Source organism: Phodopus roborovskii, unplaced genomic scaffold (assembly GCF_943737965.1).
Source record: "Phodopus roborovskii unplaced genomic scaffold, PHOROB, whole genome shotgun sequence".
NCBI classification, from domain to species: domain Eukaryota; kingdom Metazoa; phylum Chordata; class Mammalia; order Rodentia; family Cricetidae; genus Phodopus; species Phodopus roborovskii.
In genome coordinates, this window is record NW_026126517.1 from 19,752,425 (window position 1) to 19,771,360 (window position 18,936).

General features: G+C 43.5%; 1 protein-coding gene across 1 annotated transcript in view; it reads right to left on the reverse strand.

The window, feature by feature from the left end:
• Positions 1-1,032: 1,032 nt before the first annotated feature.
• The window catches only part of LOC127231574 (alpha-tectorin), a 127,346-nt gene continuing 109,442 nt past the window's right edge, over positions 1,033-18,936 (reverse strand). Inside the window, exons 21-30 of the mRNA XM_051197181.1 lie at positions 16,603-16,889; positions 14,462-14,742; positions 11,625-11,735; positions 10,337-10,539; positions 9,257-9,420; positions 8,584-8,832; positions 3,441-3,603; positions 2,326-2,413; positions 1,936-2,052; positions 1,033-1,314 (exon numbers count right to left, since the gene is read on the reverse strand). Of these exons, the coding sequence (XP_051053138.1) occupies positions 1,214-1,314; positions 1,936-2,052; positions 2,326-2,413; positions 3,441-3,603; positions 8,584-8,832; positions 9,257-9,420; positions 10,337-10,539; positions 11,625-11,735; positions 14,462-14,742; positions 16,603-16,889 (1,764 nt within the window). The 3' untranslated portion in view covers positions 1,033-1,213. The remainder of the gene's footprint in view (positions 1,315-1,935; positions 2,053-2,325; positions 2,414-3,440; positions 3,604-8,583; positions 8,833-9,256; positions 9,421-10,336; positions 10,540-11,624; positions 11,736-14,461; positions 14,743-16,602; positions 16,890-18,936) is intronic.

Sequence of the window (18,936 nt, forward strand, 5' to 3'; positions counted from 1 at the left end):
GCAAGGATGAATATTCAGAGTTGGCTTGGACTGATCAGCTTGAATCCCTCAATCACATTCAGTATTTTCCCCAAAGACCCTAAGGTGTCCAAGCTGAAACACACACTTATTGGTCTCCATCTGTCCCCATCCTCCTCCTAGCTCCAAGGCACATGCGAATGCTCAAACCTGGTGGACCTTTCTGATCCTCCCAGTAGGGGCCGCTCAGGGCTACACCTCACTTCCTTAGCTCAGTGACAGAGAGATGCAGGTGCCTTGGACAAGTAAAATGATAGCCATTGCTCAGAGCTCGTGGACAAAAAAGCTACACATTTTTACTCAGCTTTTCAGAGTTCCTGTGTTTGTAACCTTTGAAGGGGAGGTACGCCAAGGTTAGATTTAGCAGGCCGTGATAATAGTATGTGCTTATGTACCACCTACAAAGGAAGACTTGCCTGCCTCTCTGTGGCAGAATACCTTTGTGCTCTGAGGATGCACTGTGAGCAAGTACCAATGAGGACATCACCCCTACTTCTTTAATCCTGCCATGCTACTAGTCTACATATAAAACTTAACTTCAACAGGAGCAAGTCCAGACACCAAATAATGAGAATACTTGAACACAAAGTTTATTTAAAGATAAAACACATTTAAAGTATTTGGTTGATTTGTAAAAAGTGAAGGACTGGGTTTGAGGGTGGGAATGGGGTGGGTGAGATTGTCCAGGTCTGCAAACATTGTATCCAGTGGCTGAAGCTGGCAAGGCAAGCTGGAGGCTGCTGTGGGGAAGGAGCTAAGCATGGGCAGAGGGCAGTGTTTGCACAGGGGAGACGGCACTTCCTTAGAGGAAGTCGTAGCTTTAACGCAAAGTTACAGTCATTGGCATGTCTCTAACCACTGGGAGCCAGAAACCAAAGGGGACAGAATGAATTTTCTGGCCAGATTTCCCACCGTACTCCAGTAACCAGATAGTTTCCCTGACTGGCTTTTGGCCTGAATCAAGGACTTCAGTGGCAGCTGTTTGGGCGTTTATGGTAAATTCGTGGTCCCCCTGGCTTTGAAAAGCCACCATTGCATACCCTGGAAGAAGAGTCAGGAACTTCAGTGTCCTCCAGATCTGATTGCTGGAGGAAGGTGCCGTGAGTTTGAAAGGCTGTACACATTCAAACAGGTTTTGACTTGGGGACACACACTTTTTATACCTAAAGGGACCGAAGCAAGCACCTTGAGTTCATTATGAGGTTGTGCCTGATTTATAGACAAAATGCCACAGTGACATCTGGGTCATGATGAGAAGAAGTGTCCAAACTTGAAGTTCGATTGAAGAATTCGAGGCTGGGGACAGAAAGGGGACATGACAAGAACACATCAGTTCAGCAGGCTCCAGGCCTGCCCAGCAGCACTCAAATGAAAGGCAATGTCTTGGGAAAATCAAAGTGGCTCTGATTAAGAAACCAAAAAAAATCAAATTAATCTAACCTTTAAGAGAGCCCTGTGCACCTCAGAAGGAGACCAGGGAAATCAGATGCCACTGGCTTTCTGTCTGTTTGGTTTTATTACTTTGAGGTAGAGTCTCACCTTACAACCCAATCTGGCCTGGAACTCATGAGCCTCCTGCCTCAGCCTCCCAGTGGCTCGGACTACAGGTATGTGCCACCATGTCCCGACTACCAACTTCAGCATGAGAGGAATTGGCTAAAGTTTTATGGTCAACACATAGCCTAGAAATTACTGAATCAATTTTGTTTTAACTGTACACATCTTTTAGATGAAAGACCAGGGGCCCAAGGTGGATTTTTTTTTTTTGGTGGGGGGGAGGAAGGGGTTCTGAAATTCCTTGGGTGTCTCCTGTCTTTCTCTGGGACTGTCACAGACAGGATGCTAAGTGGGCTTCAGCTGAGTTTCTCTTTGTGACTAAGGAGCTTCTAGCTGGCCAACCCTTCAGAAGAAGCCCACCTCTGCAGCTCCTGCCATCCTCCTGCAGGGATCCAGTCACACAGCTGCACAGAGGCCCATCTACTCGGCTGGTGCAGATCTGCTCACATCCCCCATTGTCCTCACACCAGTCCAGCCCTGAAAATGAGCATTCGGGAGACTTAATAATAGAAAGATCAACCCTGCAATTCATACACGAGGCAGGGGTGGGGGCATTGAAGAGAGGAAAGAAGAAAGAGTTGTTAAAAGCCAATGAAAAGCTTTTCCTGGAGGATATCAGCAGGCCACTCATACCAGTGTCTCCAGTGTGACCTCCTCTATCCGCCAGACACACATCACAGTGAGGCACACTGCAGTCCTAAACTCCCATTGTCTTAGTAATTTATAGTGTGTTTTAAGGAACATACATACTTTTTCTCCTAATAGGTCCCACTGAAATGATCTGTTCTTTGGGCTCTTTTGTATAATCTGTGGCAATCCTGGAATTTTGCGGGCAATTCTGAAAGACAGAACACCAGAGGGAGATTTCACACAATTAAGCTGATAACTTATTCTCCACCATGTTCCCACCTCCAAGAGAGACGGAGGCTTCGGCCTCCAGCACTATCGCTGCTCAGATTAATTAGAACCAATGCATTCTTGATCATCGAGCCCACTGGGACTCTAGGCTTTATGTCAAGCAGAATTAAATATACTCTCCACATTAGAATGAGATTCAAAGAGGCTCTCTGCTCAGGAATGAAAATTGTTGGATCTCGTCTGATACTAATGTATGCGGCGCCATCTGATAGTAACTCTGACCATAATTCACATCTTGCTTCTGTAAACATGAGGGAAGCATAAAGATGGAATGTGAAAGACTAGGAATAAGGATCTAGAGCAATACCATCTTGAAGACATAACTATCACGGTAAGGATGTCAGTCTGACATAGAGGAGATGATGAATTTGCCCCTTGTCTGCAACCCCACCCAGTTGCAGACTGTTAGAGTCTAGTGTGTGAGTGCTTAGCTACATTGTATTATGAGTTTGAGTACCAATGGAGCAGCGCTCAATCATAGGCTATCCCATTCTGGAAGCATGACTCAATACACCCCTGGACACTACTGTGATGGTCCTTACCCAGATCTGTCTTGTCTGATCAGGGCATAGACATTCTTGAAGACATTTTTCAAGGTGTTAAAACCAGGAGAGTAAATACTACTGATGTCTAGAAGTCCAAAATGTTGTTAGCACCCTCCACTGCACAGCTCAACTCTCCTACATAGCATTTCTCCATCCAAGATTCATTTCTCCATCCAAGATTTCAATGGCTCCAGGAGCCCTTGCCTAGTGTGATGCCAATGACCTTGTGGTATTTCAGAGTCTGAGTAGTATGGACATGGATGTCATTCACGATATGCTCTCCACCAAATATGACCACCCACTCTTGAGTGACTTTGGATGGCTGCAATGCTGCCACCAGGCACCCACAGTCACTGTGGGGCAACGAGAGAAAGGCTGAATACATCCTATTTTTACACTTACAATTTTACAGGAGTATTTTTCTGAGTCACAGAGGGACACTGCACAATGAAGATGAACTTCATCATAATCACCGATGAATTTGAAGACCGTGACATGAAAACGACATGTTAGGGACACTCCATTCTCCTCAATGCCAATGGTGTTATCTTTGATGTTCTGACATCTATTCAGGAAAAAAAAAATCATGAAATCCTACCCTTGGTTTTTTTTTTTTTTTTTTTTCCCTCTTAGAGGTTAATACTCGTCTTCATTTCAATTTTTCATATTTCATACAAAATGGTGGCCATAAATGCTAAAAATGATATCATACTTGAAAGTGACCTCTGGATCGCTTCAGTATGCCATTTATTATCACTCCCTCCTGTTTTCATTGTTTGTTTTGAAACATCGGCTGCCACCTTGAATTGCTATCCTAACAGCAACTACCAGTGAAATGTCTTTGGGGATGGCTCTCAATTTCCCTGTGCTTCGGGATCTCAGTCCGCCCCCTCACCGCACGGTGTTCCTCAGAAGACAATTTAACAAACACAAGGCCTACTTCCTCTGTTTTCTCCAGTTAATTATCGATGTTGGCAGGGGCCCTGATTCAAATCTCTTGGGGACTCTTCCTACGCTAAAGAAGGTAAGAGCTGGAGGGAAGGAGGAGGAGGATGGGTGAGTCCCAGGGATTCTTTTGATGGAGGAGGACTGCCTCTTTTCTACCTCCCTGGTTTCTTGTGGTATCTCCAATACCTACTTCCCACTGCCAGCATATCCCCCAGGCATGGTGATTTTGCTTCTGTACAACCACTTAAAACTTCTCTACATGCACTATAGTCCTTTTTCTTGTGTCTTCACGTGATGCTTTCCCCACTGGAAGACCTTTCTGTTCTTCTGTCTTGGGCCCCAATTTGTATCACCTACTCCCATATAAGTATCTCTTAAATGCATGCCTGAAGCAGGCAGGAATAGGTAGCATTTCCTGGATTTGACAGTAGGATCCTGTTGAGTTCCTCAAGTGAAGGGGAAAGGTCACAGTCATCACTGTGGCTCTGGCACACTATGTGGCAAATGGCAGATATTAGAAAATCAAGGAAGAAAGGATCCTGCTATGGTCACTGTGAGCCATAGGAACCAGAAGACTTTCTAAGTGATAAAGATTTTAAAAGGTGTCTCTTTTTCTTTCTGTGTCTTTTCCCCAAGCCTACTGGATTAAATAGCTCAGCAATAAGGAAAATTAAAATTTGAAGTTATCCTTCAGTGTTCCCACACCTATTAGTTTTCGTAATTAGACAAAATGCAACTTGGCTTTTCAAAGCAATAGTCTCTTAAATGCTTTGAAAGGAAAACTAAGCATGCCACAGTTTTCCTTGTCATTATTATTCATTTGGAGGATCTAAATCGGTTCAAGATTTTCAGACTTCCAATCTTCACACGGACCTTCCCTCTTTAGCCAGGCCCCCTCCTCTCTCCCATGTGGATGGCATGAAGTTTAGGTATCAGAAAACCATGCATAAAGCACAGGGGATGGCTGACTGATAATTTTTAAGAGCCCTTTCCAATGGCTTCCTGGCTAGACTGTTTATTGGGGAGGGAGTTGTCACAGGAGCCTTCAATGTCTCGCATTCTCAAGTATGAGTCTGCAGTTATCAAGACCACTGCAAAAGTAACCTTCTTGTCAATTACAGTCAGTGCCAGGATGGATCAAGGACTTCCATGTGGCTTCTGGCAGCAGCACAGACCACTGTCATCTACAAGGCCTCAGGTGGCAGCATAGACCATAGACTCAGCATGGCCTCTGGTGGCAGTACAGACATCAACAAGAGAGTGCTTAAAGATTATGATAGGGATGCTCAAGTGTAGTTCTTCACAGTTGATGACTCTGGCTGGAGGGTGCGGAAGGACTCAGTTATCTTTAAGAGACTGGCCACAGGGAGTTTGACCATGCTCCAGTGAGTATATGGGTAACACAAATTGGACTTGGTATATTATTTTTTTCTTTTTGGGGGTGAGGCCACTAGGGTCAGAGGAATGTGCCTAAGAGAACCAGGTAAGTGAGCATCATTGGGGGTGCATTGTGTGAGACTCCGAAATAATCAATAAAAATATTGTGCTGGGGCACAGGGAGCAAGTAAGCAAGCCAAGTACTTTGATTGACACTTGTCCTTTCACCTGTCTAGGCACCTGAAAAAAAGGGAGAAGTGGCCTCGGTTCCCAGATGACTGGGCTGGGGGTAAAAGCTGGTGTTGTCTCTGCCTTCCACACAGCTGGGGAAGAACAACTTCTAGTGCATGAGCGGGTCCATTTTGCTGCTCATTCATTAAGCTGAGCATGTTTCCACATCAGTTCATTGGGGGTGGGGAAAAACAATAAGCATGTGCCTGTAAGAGAGGTTAGAAGGACTGATGAATTCTAGTTCTCTCTGAGGATGAGATAATTTCTCACATAACAGTGGTTTAATTTGAAGGCCTTTATTTAGAAAGACCCAGGGGTAAGCTGAGATTTATGAACATGCTTGCTGGCTTGCTCTCCCTCTCTGGGTCAAGTCTATTAAATACTATTTTTAAAATGCTAAATACCACCTCGCCCTTCAAAGGAGACCTAAACTTTGTCATTTGGGTTTGTAGCTGTAGAGTGGCTCGTATCTTAGCTTGTTTACTTCAATAAAGGAATGTGGTAAGGGGATGGAAGAGACAGGGGAAAGGAGAAAATGGTACTGCTAATATTGTCTTCAAGGACTGAGAGGCACCTAGCAGTCTCCAAGCCCGCCCACCCTGCCCCACTCTGCTCTTGGAGGGCTGAACATATCTTCAGAAAGATGCAGGCTTTAGTGAGGTCTTTGCTGAGAAATCCCATGATCCACCTGGACAATGCACTAGGCATCACCCAGGGCATTAGGTCACTGTGTGTTCTGAAACCTAAAATGGCTCCTCTGCTTCTGGCTGGTTGGTGGCTTTGGGTGATCTCTGCCTAATGTCTCCAAGGTTGTGCTATCAGCAAAATAAGGGAGATTTGTAACTTTCCCAGAGCCACTCCCCTCTTCTCTTGGAGCTCCTGTTCCTTTTCTTGCAGTCACAAAGGTAATGACAACTTCTAGATTAGCGCCACGCCATCACAGAGGCAGATGGCAACGTAGGCCAAGGAAGTTCAATGGTGCCTTCTTCAAATAAGGGTGATCCAATATGGGCAAAACACATGCCCTCCCTGGGAGTCTGATCTGGAATTAGCTGTGCTCTGTTCTTAGTGAAGACAATAGTGCATGAATGTGAGGTCAAGATCGCCAGCAACTGACTAACTAGATCAATGGCAGAGAAGGGGGGAGGTGGAAGGCAAGAAAAAACTGAAGAGCCTGAGTCCCCTGAGTCCAATCATCCCTGACATTCGCCCACATCTGTGACTGAGTTTTGTAACCAGCAAATTCCTTTTTTATTTTTGTATAAGCCAAATCACACTGAATTCTGTCAGTTAGGATTGAAAGAAAACCAACTAATGTAGTCACTCAAAATGAGACCCATGGCCAGGGGTGGTGAAAGTCAGATGATGGGCATGCTTGTGTTCTGCTGAGGTACTAAAACATTTGCATTTTACACTTAAGGAAGCACATTTCTTCATGTATGTGTGCCATGATAGTAAAATAAATTATTAGAAAATGTATCAGCATAGGTGTGAGTTGCTTAATACAACCAGTGTTTTTATTCATTCTTTGGTCTAGTTTTCCCCATTCATTAATGGAATACATTTTGTTGTGCAACCATGTTTCAGGAAATATATGAGGGTGTAGGCATATGATATCGAGGGTAAAGAAGCTTGGTGAGCATAAGAAACCCCCTCTGATGCACAGTTCCACTTTCTATAGTTTGGGTTATTTACATTCAATCCCATTACAACAATATTAGATGGGAAAACTAAGAAATGATTTATTAGGTCTGAAATTGCATGCCATTCTGAATACTATGACGGGATCTCGTGAAGCCCTGCTCCAGCCAGCCAGGAGTCAATCATTCCGTTGTCTAATATGTCCATGTTGTATATGCTACAGACCCACTAGTCATTTAGTAGCTGCCTCGGATATCAGATAGATTAGTGTGGAATCTCAGTGAGTGTGTTAGTAATCTGTGTGTGGTAGCCTGAAGCTGAGTCCTGGGGCTTACATCATTCACCTCACTCCTCCCGCCACATCAGCACTGTGTCCCTCACATCACCATGGGGAGATGAAGGGTGAGTGCACTACTGTGAGATGTTTGGAGAGAGACCCTGCTCACATAACTTCTATTGCACCAAATTGTTTCAACAGCCCCCCCTTTAATTAGCTATCCTTGTTAATCTCTTCATGTGCCTAATTTACAAGTTAAACTTTATTATGGGCATGGTGTGCATATAAAGAGAGAATGTTGTGTGTTCAGAACTATCTGTAGCTTCAGGAAGTCACTGGGAGTCTTAGAATGTGTCCTCTCTGGAATAAGGGGGAACCATGGTATTCTAATTGCTTTTTACTTTCAATATTATTACTGTTGTTGTTGTTGTTGTTTGATGGCACTGGGAGCTGATCCCAGAGCCTTGCACATGCTGGAAGAGAACTCTGCTACTGCGTTCTATCCCTAGACCCTTCTTTGTTATAGGCATATCTGTCACAGACCTTGACCTTCAGCTATTCTCATTGCATCAGAATTTCAGAATTCCAGATTCCTCTCAAACAAAAGGTTGAGTCAGGCAAGTCAGAATCTCTCATTTAAAGCATCAGATGTCAAATGCCCTATGATATGGGATCTGCCACTAACTTATGTGACTTTAGACAAGTTGTTAGATCTTATACAGTCTACTGCCCAGGGTATGACAATCAGGTGAATCTGCTGATACAAAATGCTGCTTCTGTGGATGTCAACAAAAGTTAGCACCTACTCCTACTCTTAAAACATGACACAGAAAATATTACACTCGATAGGCGGTGGTGGCGTACGCCTTTAATCCCAGCACTCAGGAGGCAGAGGAGACAGAGGATCTCTGTGAGTTTGAGACCAGCCTGGTCTACAAGAGCTAGTCTAGTTCCAGGACAGCATCCAAAGCCACAGAGAGACCCTGTCTCAAAAACCAAACCAAAACAAACAAACAAACAAAAAATATTACACTAAAGGCTCTGAGTGTGTTATAGTTGACAGTTACTCACCCTCCTTCAATGATGAAGTACCTAAGCTTGTCATTGCTGTCCCGGGAGGGGGTGGCATAGCATTTGTTGAGTGTGAGGATCAAGTGTGTAGAGTCAGCTCCAACCACGAAGACCCCCACATAGAGGATATCTCTAGTTGTCAACACGACTTCCCCCTGGCGATAAGGGTGTTTGTAGGAGGCATTTTTGTAGAGCGCCATCTTGGTAGTGAAACTGCCCTCCTGAGTTGGAACTGTTAGGTTGATGACACTAACAAAGAAAGACTCATATGTAAGCCAAGGAACAAAACAAAGCAAAACAAAACCTGTTATTTATTCAATTACCTGCCATTTTTCAAGTTAAAATGTAGAGGGAAGGCAGAGCACATAAGGCTGCCTTGTATAATTTGGTCCCTACATGGGACAATTTACATTTAAATGAAATTAAATAAAATAAAAAATTCAATTTATCAGTCCCCGGAGCCAAATTTCAAATGATCATTGGTCACAGGTAGTTACTGTTTCACATAGTTCAGAGAGAAAGCATTTCCACCATTAGTTGAGAGCATTTTGTTTCCAGAAACATGAATTATATTTTCTCTGGTGCTTCAAAGACAAATGCTAGCTTTTCTGATGCTGCTAATCTTAGCTGTCAAAGAGAGAGAAAGCATGAGGGCAGCCATGAAATTCTTTACCTTAGCATAGGCTTCACGACAGAGTCCAAGGAGATCTTGATATCCAGCTCATAGGCGCATGAAAATTCCACGTTGATTGTGCGATCCCTAGTGATGATGTTGCCCGTGTTGTTGGCACTCTCTATCCAGATTGTATTTTTATACATGATATGAGTACCATTGGACTGCAGGTCAAGGGGAGGTCAGAAATCATTAAAATACGGAGTACCCGGTTAGCATTCCAAACCCATCTCCTGGAATTGCAGAGAAATGACTTCATTCCATACCAAACCCAGAGGCTAGAATACATCAGCATGGAAGCAGCCTCAGCACCAACTGGGGGAAAGAAATATTGCCATGGATATGAGCAGTGCCCTTCAGTCTGATAACCTTGAGTGCCCGTGGAAGGCAGATTCCATGTACCACTGAATTTCAACTACAGATATCTCAGCCTAGGGAAAGCATGAGATGTTGACAATATCCAGTGAACTTAAATTGAATCAGAAATTCTTTTTCAGTCCTTAACTAGAAATCTCTCTAAGAAACATTTTACCAGGTACACTTACAAGTAGCAACTAAACAAGTGAGTTTCACGTCCTTTAAGCCATCCTCCTTCTGATGAAAGTGTTATTAAACAGAGGCATGATCTTTACTACATCACAGGAAGAAACAAGAGAAGATATGAGATGCTTCATTAAACCAAATACTGGAAACCCTGACACCAAAATTCAAGGCCTTTCTGTATTTATACAGCCAACTCCTTTCTTCAGCTAGCACCCTTTTGACATAAAACAGCTATTTCCCTGGAAAGACAATAGAAGTGCATGAAAGGTAACATGTCTCACAAAGCTATAGAACAAAGGACGGCAGTGGGCACTGCCAACCAAGGAAAGAAATGTACCACTCAATGTTTTTGCAGTTCACTCAACCACTTAGCACCAAATGATGACATTCTGTCTTTGATTTTTGCATGTGCTCTCTGCTATTCATCGATAAGTATGCTTCTAAGCAGACTACCCCAACTTTAAGGGTGATCAATGTACAAACTCCAGGAGATGTCATCCCCTCAGCCACATGCTCTCTCCTGCCCTATTTTCTCACCTGCACGATATTTCCACAGTTCCCTTTGGTGTTGTTGATCTGAAAGGAGATAAAATCCTCCCCCTCGATGCCAGAGCATTGTCTGTCATTGATCCTCACACCCTCTCTCTCAAAGCCCAGCTGGAAGAGCTTGCACTTAGATATGGACACTTCCATCTGGGCGGCCTTGCAGGTCACCTCTGCGTCGATGATGTCATGGGAATCTGTGGGAACAGTTAGGAGGACATGCCTGTCAGTGGGAATCAGTCTTGCCACTGCAGGGTTGGGCTGGGGCCCCCATGGCCACATTTCTTTAGAAGCAGGAAACAATTCCTACTCAGAGGCTGCAAGCCTTTCTAATTATGCTTTGATCACACCGAATGAGTACATGCATTCATTCGAAGCAATAACTTGGGCGTTGGTGGAGGCTTATTAAAAAGATGAAAATGCTAATAAAGTGCCTTTTGTCTTCCTCCCACAAGTGCTGGTGGCAGATACTTCTCTGTAAGTGACACACAGATACTGCCACAGTGTGGTCTGGATGAGAAACCGATGCTTCAGGAAGAGCAATGTTGGCCTGACCCTACCACCCACAGCCCTGGATGAGCCCAGCTCAGAAGAACTTCCAGTGAGTCCTGGTGAGCTCCAGTAGAGTTGCTTTTTCTATGAGTATGCCAGTACTCAGTAATAAGCACTACAGAAACAAAGGAAAACATTTTCATGCCCCCTCCTAGGGAACATTCTAGTCAATTGGGCTTTTATCTTTGAATGATGCTAATATTAGCATGTGCTTGTGGGCTACTTGGTTTGGAAAAGGTAATGGAGCCAAAAGACAAATAACATCCCCCTTTAAGCTGTCATCTAGGTGGGCTCTGCTGAGAACAACATCATTTGTAACCCCGTTCACATCAAACACTTCAGCCATGTCTTTAGGATCAAATACCTTTGGGCCAGCTGAAGCTAGCTTGAAGTCAGTATCTGGCACTCTCCTAACCCCTTCTTGTTAGCATCACACCATTTACTTATTTGGGGGTCTAAAAGAGCAACTTTGGGCCTCTCTGATATTACTTGGACTGGTGTGGAAATGACTGATTCCATTCATATACACATTGCACGTCAGAGTCCTACAAAGAAAATGATGTAGCTATGAGGAAATGATCATCAGCCTATGTTGAAGCTGTCAGATTATTTCCTAGCTCTTGAGAGCTTTGCTTTTGCATTCCTAACACAGTGGGGGGGCACACACAGCTTCTCTGGCATTTTCCTTGATAAGCTTCCTCACTGGACCTGCTGGGCTCTAGTCACTCACTGTTTCCATATGGGGGCGGCTCAATGCATCCACATAGTTCTCCTCCATTATCCAGCTCACAGGTCCTGTTGGGACAGTCTGCCCCCACACAGGGGTCTTCAACCACTCCTGCTAAAAAAGAAAACACAGAAACACACAATTTGATTTTTACACCTACACACAGTAGCAGTAGATTTGACACAGTTCAGTTGGGAAGTCAGGTGGGTACCTGCAAGTCAACAGACAGCAGACAGGGTAACCTCCAGGATGTAATGGAAAGAACTGGCACTGCAACTGGATGTTTACTATGGTTCTGCACCATGCTTCAAGCTTTAACTGAATTAGAATGACTGACTCTCACAAATACTCTGGAAGCCAAGTATTATAACATCAATTTCACTGCTAAAACTTATCCAAAGTCATCCTGGAAGGTAAGCTGTAGAACTAAAATACAGACTTACCTACCAAGTAATTCTATAATTTCTGTACCCACCTACCATATCACAATTAACATACCCACCACACCATACATCTAATATGTTTTGTATATGTTATAATTACTTGAATTTTCTATATTTATAGAAAAGTCACATCCAAATAATTTGTTTCTCTATTTCCAGCACCCAGCCATGCCATAGGCAGTGCTCAACAAATATTTATCAATAACAAAAACCTTAGGACTCCTAAGATCCCAAAGATGCTCCTCCTAGAGACTTCTTTGATTCATGGTGTACCTTCTCCCCAAATATCTACTTGATTTTATAAAAAGTAGGCAGATCAACAACTATACATAATTCTCCAATTCAACCAACAGTATCATTTTACTAAAAGGAAACAAAGAATAAGGTAATGACATAAATGTTTAGAAGACGTAAAACACCAGCCTGTTGTTATAAGCAATATCCCTGTAACAGATGACTCTTCATGCAAGATATCCCAGCACCTCCGTTTGGCATTCACTAACCAGTAACTTTCTCTTTAAGAGGCTGATTCTTTACCCTTGTTCAACATGCCATAGCTTTTTGCTAAGGAAACACTTGCCTATCAGGAGCTAGAACTGCTTTGGGAGTTTTTGTGGGGCTTACAAAGATCACACATGCCAGTTATAAGTAACAAGCTGAGGAGATCAACTGTATATGTGGTAATAATTTACAACAAGACACTGGGCACTTAAAAACTACTAAGCAAGTAGATTTTTAAATGATTCCATCACAGACACACACAAAAATAAGGTCAAGAACAAAGTCCAGGAGCTAGAAAGATAGCTCAGCAGATATTGGAACTTGCTGCTCTTTCAGGGGAGCCAGGTTTGGGTCTCAGCCTCATATGACTGTTCACAACCATCTGTAACCACAGTTTGGCCTTTTCATACACCAGACATACACACAATACACATACATATATTCAGACAAATACTTACACATAAGATAAAAAACAATTTTAAAAAAAAATACAGCATTCACCACACACACCTTGTTCAACATGGCTGCCAAGCCCTTCTAGTGAGTAACTAATTGTACATGGTGAGAGTACAGGGTTGGTTCACCACTGAGCCTTCTAGAAAGACAGGTGAAGGAAAACCATCCACATTGTTTAAATGTATTCTTCTGAAAAGGCTTTCTGTTTTTAAGACCTTTCACTACTCACCCAACATGTTCAATGTTTGACACAGGGACAAACACACATGGGCAGTCAGCAAATGGTGTCAATGCTAATAGCAAATGAAGATGCCCAAAGAGAGCAGAAATGATGGACAGCTTATGGCCCACAGGAGGAAGAGCTCATCTCAAACTGTAGAGGTCCATCTCCCACTTGACACACAAGGTATTAACACCCTCTGACAGGAAGAAGTGTGTGTGTGTGTGTGTGTGTGTGTGTACAGATCCATCCAAATTTCAAAGTTCAAACACTTAACACTTAACTTTTAAGTTATTTAAAATGTTTTACTTATGAACAGTAAACTACTAGTTACCAAACAGATTCCCAATGGACTAGCAATTTTCTTAACAGTTTCTGAAATCACAATATATATATTTTTATTAACTACATCATTTTTAGGGTCTGAATTGAGTGTACCTCCACGCTCAATCATATTTATTCTGTAGACTCACCAAAGTGTGTGTGTGGTTTGGGAATGGTCCTGGACACATGCTGGCCCTTAGATGCACTCGGGGTTAGTGTTATGAATCTGGCTACAAACATATTCTGTTGGTCACACCATAATACTGTACTGATGGAAATGGCTATTTATACACTGGCCATTTATGCATATACTTACTTCCCACTTATATGAATGTATATTTTAAGAATTACTTCATTTATTTAATTAACACAGTAAAAGGGCAGCCACATTGAACCATGGAATTACTACATACATTGAAGTCTCTTACTGCAGAAAACAATGCACGAAGTAGAAGTTTTTATTTTGCCGTCTAGTTTAATGGATGAACCCTATAGAAACCCATCTGCAGCTTCCTTTGAAGCCAGATAAAGCCATCCCAATCCTGCTTATCTGCCACTTGCAATGCCTTTCCCTTTCTGATATGGAAGTCATGGCGGAGCTGAGTTGAGAACTAAGAACAACCAGGACTAACTATGTCCTTCTACCAAGTCACTGAACCGGTACTTCTCTAGCCCAGGGCCCCATGGTCTTCAGCTCACTTTTCAGAGCCCATCACTGGACAGGGGTTACACATGAGCTTCCCCCGGAAATGTCCCCCTTTGAATCCCAGGACAGCTCACAGCACCCTCCTCTCCATCCCAGGGAACACATGGAGAAGTAAAGATGGGGTGGACCTGACATCTGACAAAGCAGTGCTACCCACCCAGCACCCACATAAATAAAAGAATTCTCTTACAGCAGTTCTCCTGCTCAATCCACTCGGTGCTAAGGATGCCGAAGGAGCGGCAGGCCTCCCCGTAGGCAGCCAGGGAGCCACACAACTGGAACTTCTTGTGGTTGTAGCAGCCGTCCAGGTAGCAGGACTCGTAGAAGGGGAGGGGATCAAGGAGCCCATAGCAGGGCTGAAAGACGCCCTTCATGTCAGTGAGCTTCAGGCAGTAGCCATCGCCCTGCATGGTCTGGATGTGCGCGTTGTCACACGTGGCTGTGTATTGTGAGAACTGTAGCTCGTTGCAGCTGGGGGCGAGAGGTCTGGTCAGAATGAGTGAAGTAAAAACAGCCACCTGAGTTTTCCCACAGAAGCTAGTACCTGTTGGGCTAGCTAGCCCTGAAGTTCATATAATATGCAGATGTCAATGTTAACCAGCAACATGACCTTAAGAAAGCCAGGCTCCAATGGTTTCTACTCACTTAAAAAAAAAAAATTAAACGATTTCTATTGTTCATATCACTGGGATAGAGTGAAGAGTGAAGATAAGAATATCAGAATGGACTAGTAGCCAAAGGGCTACATGCCAATAGGTATTAATATAAGAACCATTCACACTTGATATAGTTCACTGATATCAATTACATAATAATGACAAACAGCATATCAGCAGAATAACAATAACAATAATAATGATGCCTACAGAATGAAAGACCCATGAGGAAATTCAGGAGTTTCTAGTTGGTTCCAATTTAGCTGTCAGAGATCAAAAAGCAAAACTTCTGCAAGAGAGCTCTGTGCAGCTGAAGATAGTTCAGAAGGAAAAACAAAGAAAGGCAGGAGGAATCAAAACAAAATGAAAACAGAGCACAGCTTCTCTGTGGACTAGGACCTTACTGGTGGGAAACCCAGAATGGCTTAAATGTCCAAAAGCAGCTGTTGTACCTGTGAGCTACTGAGTGGGACATAGAGGGAGGCAGCACCAAGTTAGGAGTCAGGGACTCTAGAATGTTTCTCCAAGTAAGGAGAGACACCCAACTGGATGCTATGGTCCTTCCCAGCTCTGGATCCACTGGTTTACGGGATCATATTGATATATTAATCAGGTTTTGCTTAGGGCGAGGCCAGAAACTTGGAGCACCCTGATGGGAGATGTCATTCTGTATATGTTTCTTATACTGGTTAATAAATAAAGCACTGTTGGCCAATAGGCGGGATTAGGAGACAAGGAGGAAAGAGGAAGTAGTAAGGAGGAGTCAGCATGGAGAGACCGGGGTGACCAGAGGCCTGCCTCACTCCCTGGTAAGGAGACCACGTGGAAATACATAGAAATGGGTTAATAATCAAGGCAGAGCTAGCCGATAAGAAACAAGTAACCGGGCCAACAGAATTATATCTAATACAGAGTCTCAGGTTATTTGGGGCTGGCACGGCGGTGGGACAAGACCAGCGGCGGCGCGCGGAAAAACCGTACTCCTTACAGCACCCTTTCTACAGCCAGGCACTTAGACAATATCTAACATGTTAGACATGAATGGATTGGGCCATTGTAGAAGCAAGGAAATGTCAGGAAGGAGAAGCATGTTCACAGAGCCAGAAAGGTGTCTGCATGATTCTGCAGCCAAGGGGGACCCTAAATCAAGATCCTTTGCAATAATTTGTTTAGCTGTGTCTCAGCTGGCCAGAGGGGAGTGGCTGATAATCACCTCTATAACACATTTTTTCAAAAAGGCCTCCTTGATTCACAGCATCAATAAACCATTCTGGGAAGAGTCCATGTTATCCAAGCAGCCCCAGCACTAGGGAGCAAAGGGCTGCCTTTCTTCTGTGCCAACTCTCCATCCCATTCCCAGCAGGGGGACCCTAGGTCTCAGGTAGATAGCTGATGACAGCTTCAGTTCTAACCCCAGGCACATTCTTCTGAGTGGTTGAGAGCAAGATCACATAACAATTTAGAATTCTATCATCTAAACCCAGCTCCTACAGTTGGAAAATTTCCTGGGACCTCCAATGCCCCTAAACTCCAATGGCTAAACACGAGGTTCTGTATGACAGGAAGGAAGACAGATGTTAAGAAAGGTACACTCCCTATTCGTACCTCCTACGGATGTGGGGAGATTGGAGCAAGGGGTGCATGGTCATGGTCTATACTACTGGGATATACTCACCTCTTCTGCATGCCATTGGTTTTCCAGCTCTGAGCCAGCACCACACTGCTCATCACCGGTTTTCCCCGCAAGGTCACATAGTCGTCAGTCATGTCTCCATTGAAGTTGCCACAGAGACCACACACTTTGTTTTGCAGCCTCTCACTGATGCTGATTTTGATGATGTTGAAGCCATTGTAGTATATCTGGATGTCAGGGCTGGTGTCAATCACTAGAAAACCCTCACTGCTGTAGATTTTGGTTGCCAAACCAGTTATAAATGGAACATTTACTTGTGTGCCGTTTACCTAGTAGATGCAGAAAGATAGGAAATCCTTACCTGAGTGCTGGGGTTGGCTCATCTTTTCAGCAAAGGGCCAGATGTTGCAGGCCCTGTCTTCTCTACCACAATTCTTCAATGTTGCCCTTGTGCTGGGCCATCAATTACTATGTGTAACAAAGTAAATGTCTACTGTCCAATAAAGCTTTATTTACAAAGTCAGAAAGGTGGGGAGGCAGCTCAGGCAGCACAGTGCTGCCTTCAAAAGAATGAGGAATCCACATTGAAAAGGTTGGGCATGGGCATGGTAGCTCAGAGCTCATACTTGTAATTCCAAAGTGGGGGAGGCTAAACAGGAGCTTGTAGGGCAGTCAGTCTAGCCCACTCCTCAAGTTTCAGGCAGGTGAGAGACCACATCTTCAAAATAAAATAAAGTTGGGCAGCACCTGAGGAATGATAACAAGGCTGTCCTCTGACCTCCCTAACTACAAGAGTGTACATGTGTATACATACACATTAACATACAGAACACAGCAAGTGGACTTGGCCACAGGCCATAGAATGATCATACCTGCCCTAGAGTTTAAGGACACACACTTATCCTGTAGTTTTCAGAAAGGAAGCAAACTGTAGGGACAGGAAGTTAAGAGGGAAGAAAACATCCAAATAGTATTGCCCTCCATGGAAGGATAGATTTTTGTATTAAACTTTCCCCAGCATCTACCAATTACTGAGAATGACATCATAATCTTGTTCTGAGGGGAGTCCAACATGGTTACAATGGACCTGGGGATCGCTGCCATGTTTATTGTTTTCTTATTTATAATGTGCAAACCTGAGGTCTTCCCAGATGTCTTATAAACAAAGTATTTTCTGCATTTGTCATTGTTCTGCTTTATAAAATTTCTTAGCCCTTGGGATTGGATATAACATGTTTTTCCTGTACTTAAAAAATAAATTGGATCTCCCCTCATGGTTATTCTATGTTGTTCTATTTTAAAAAATGACTTTAAAAAAAAATTCTGCCTTTCCTTTTGGCTAGCTTGGGGTATTATTCAGCGGTGATACCTCCTGCAGGTCACTTTCACCTCTTCCTCACCAGTGTGGCTGTGCCCATGCAGGCCAATTTGCAAAAGGAATTGGAGTGTCAAAAACAGTTGCAGCTTGCCTGGAAGTTAAATGCCAGCCATAAAAATCCCAGATTTTTTTCCTTTTAAGCTTGCAAAAAGCCGGCCTCTTGTCTGGCACTGTGCACTACACTGTTTGGTGACTCTTTAAATAAAGGGTAGTTCAGTGCTAGGTTTAGCTGAGCTGGTAGTGGAAGGCAGATGGAAGTCACAATATCCCAGAACATGTTAATATGACTCTCTTCCTCCTATCCCCACCTCTTACCTGAGCTCCCTGTAACGGAGCCTTGCTCCATCTTTTGGGGGCAAACTGATGTGGCCAGTCTGGTATAGCTGCAGACTAAGGCTCAATAATTCATAGGGCAGATTATTTTCCTAAGTGGAATGAGTAAGGTATTCAAAGCAAATATTAAATATGGAGGTGAGTGTGCACTTCGTATGTATTTATATACGGGTTTCAGATTTACAAGCAAAAACAGCAAAGGCAATGACCTTAAGGAAGAATCAATCTAAGATAAATTCAACATTTTCTTTCAGTTGGAATGTCATCAGGGGGCCTCAGGTAGAGGGGGTTGCTCTACTAGGGTTCATTTGCATCACTGTTTTTACAGGCAAGTGCTTGTCTTCTCTTTTGAGAATTGGTCTTAGTATGAGTGGGCAACACCAAGAAAAATTGCAAAGACTCTTAAAAGCTAATGAGATGCCTTTTAGAAATTAATCCAGAGTAAAGCTGGCTTATCTACCCATTTGATCACCTGGAGCTGGATTGCTGACCTGCTGGAATTATAGCCTGAGAAGCTAAGGCCTATAAGGCCTTTAGAACAGAGACTGTGGCCCATTCTTATGCCCATAGAAGTTTCATGTTTCAGTTCTCTAAAATCTGGCCATGTGTGTATGATACTTGGAGCAATCCTTGTTATCCTTCAACTCAGTTATTTGGGATAAACT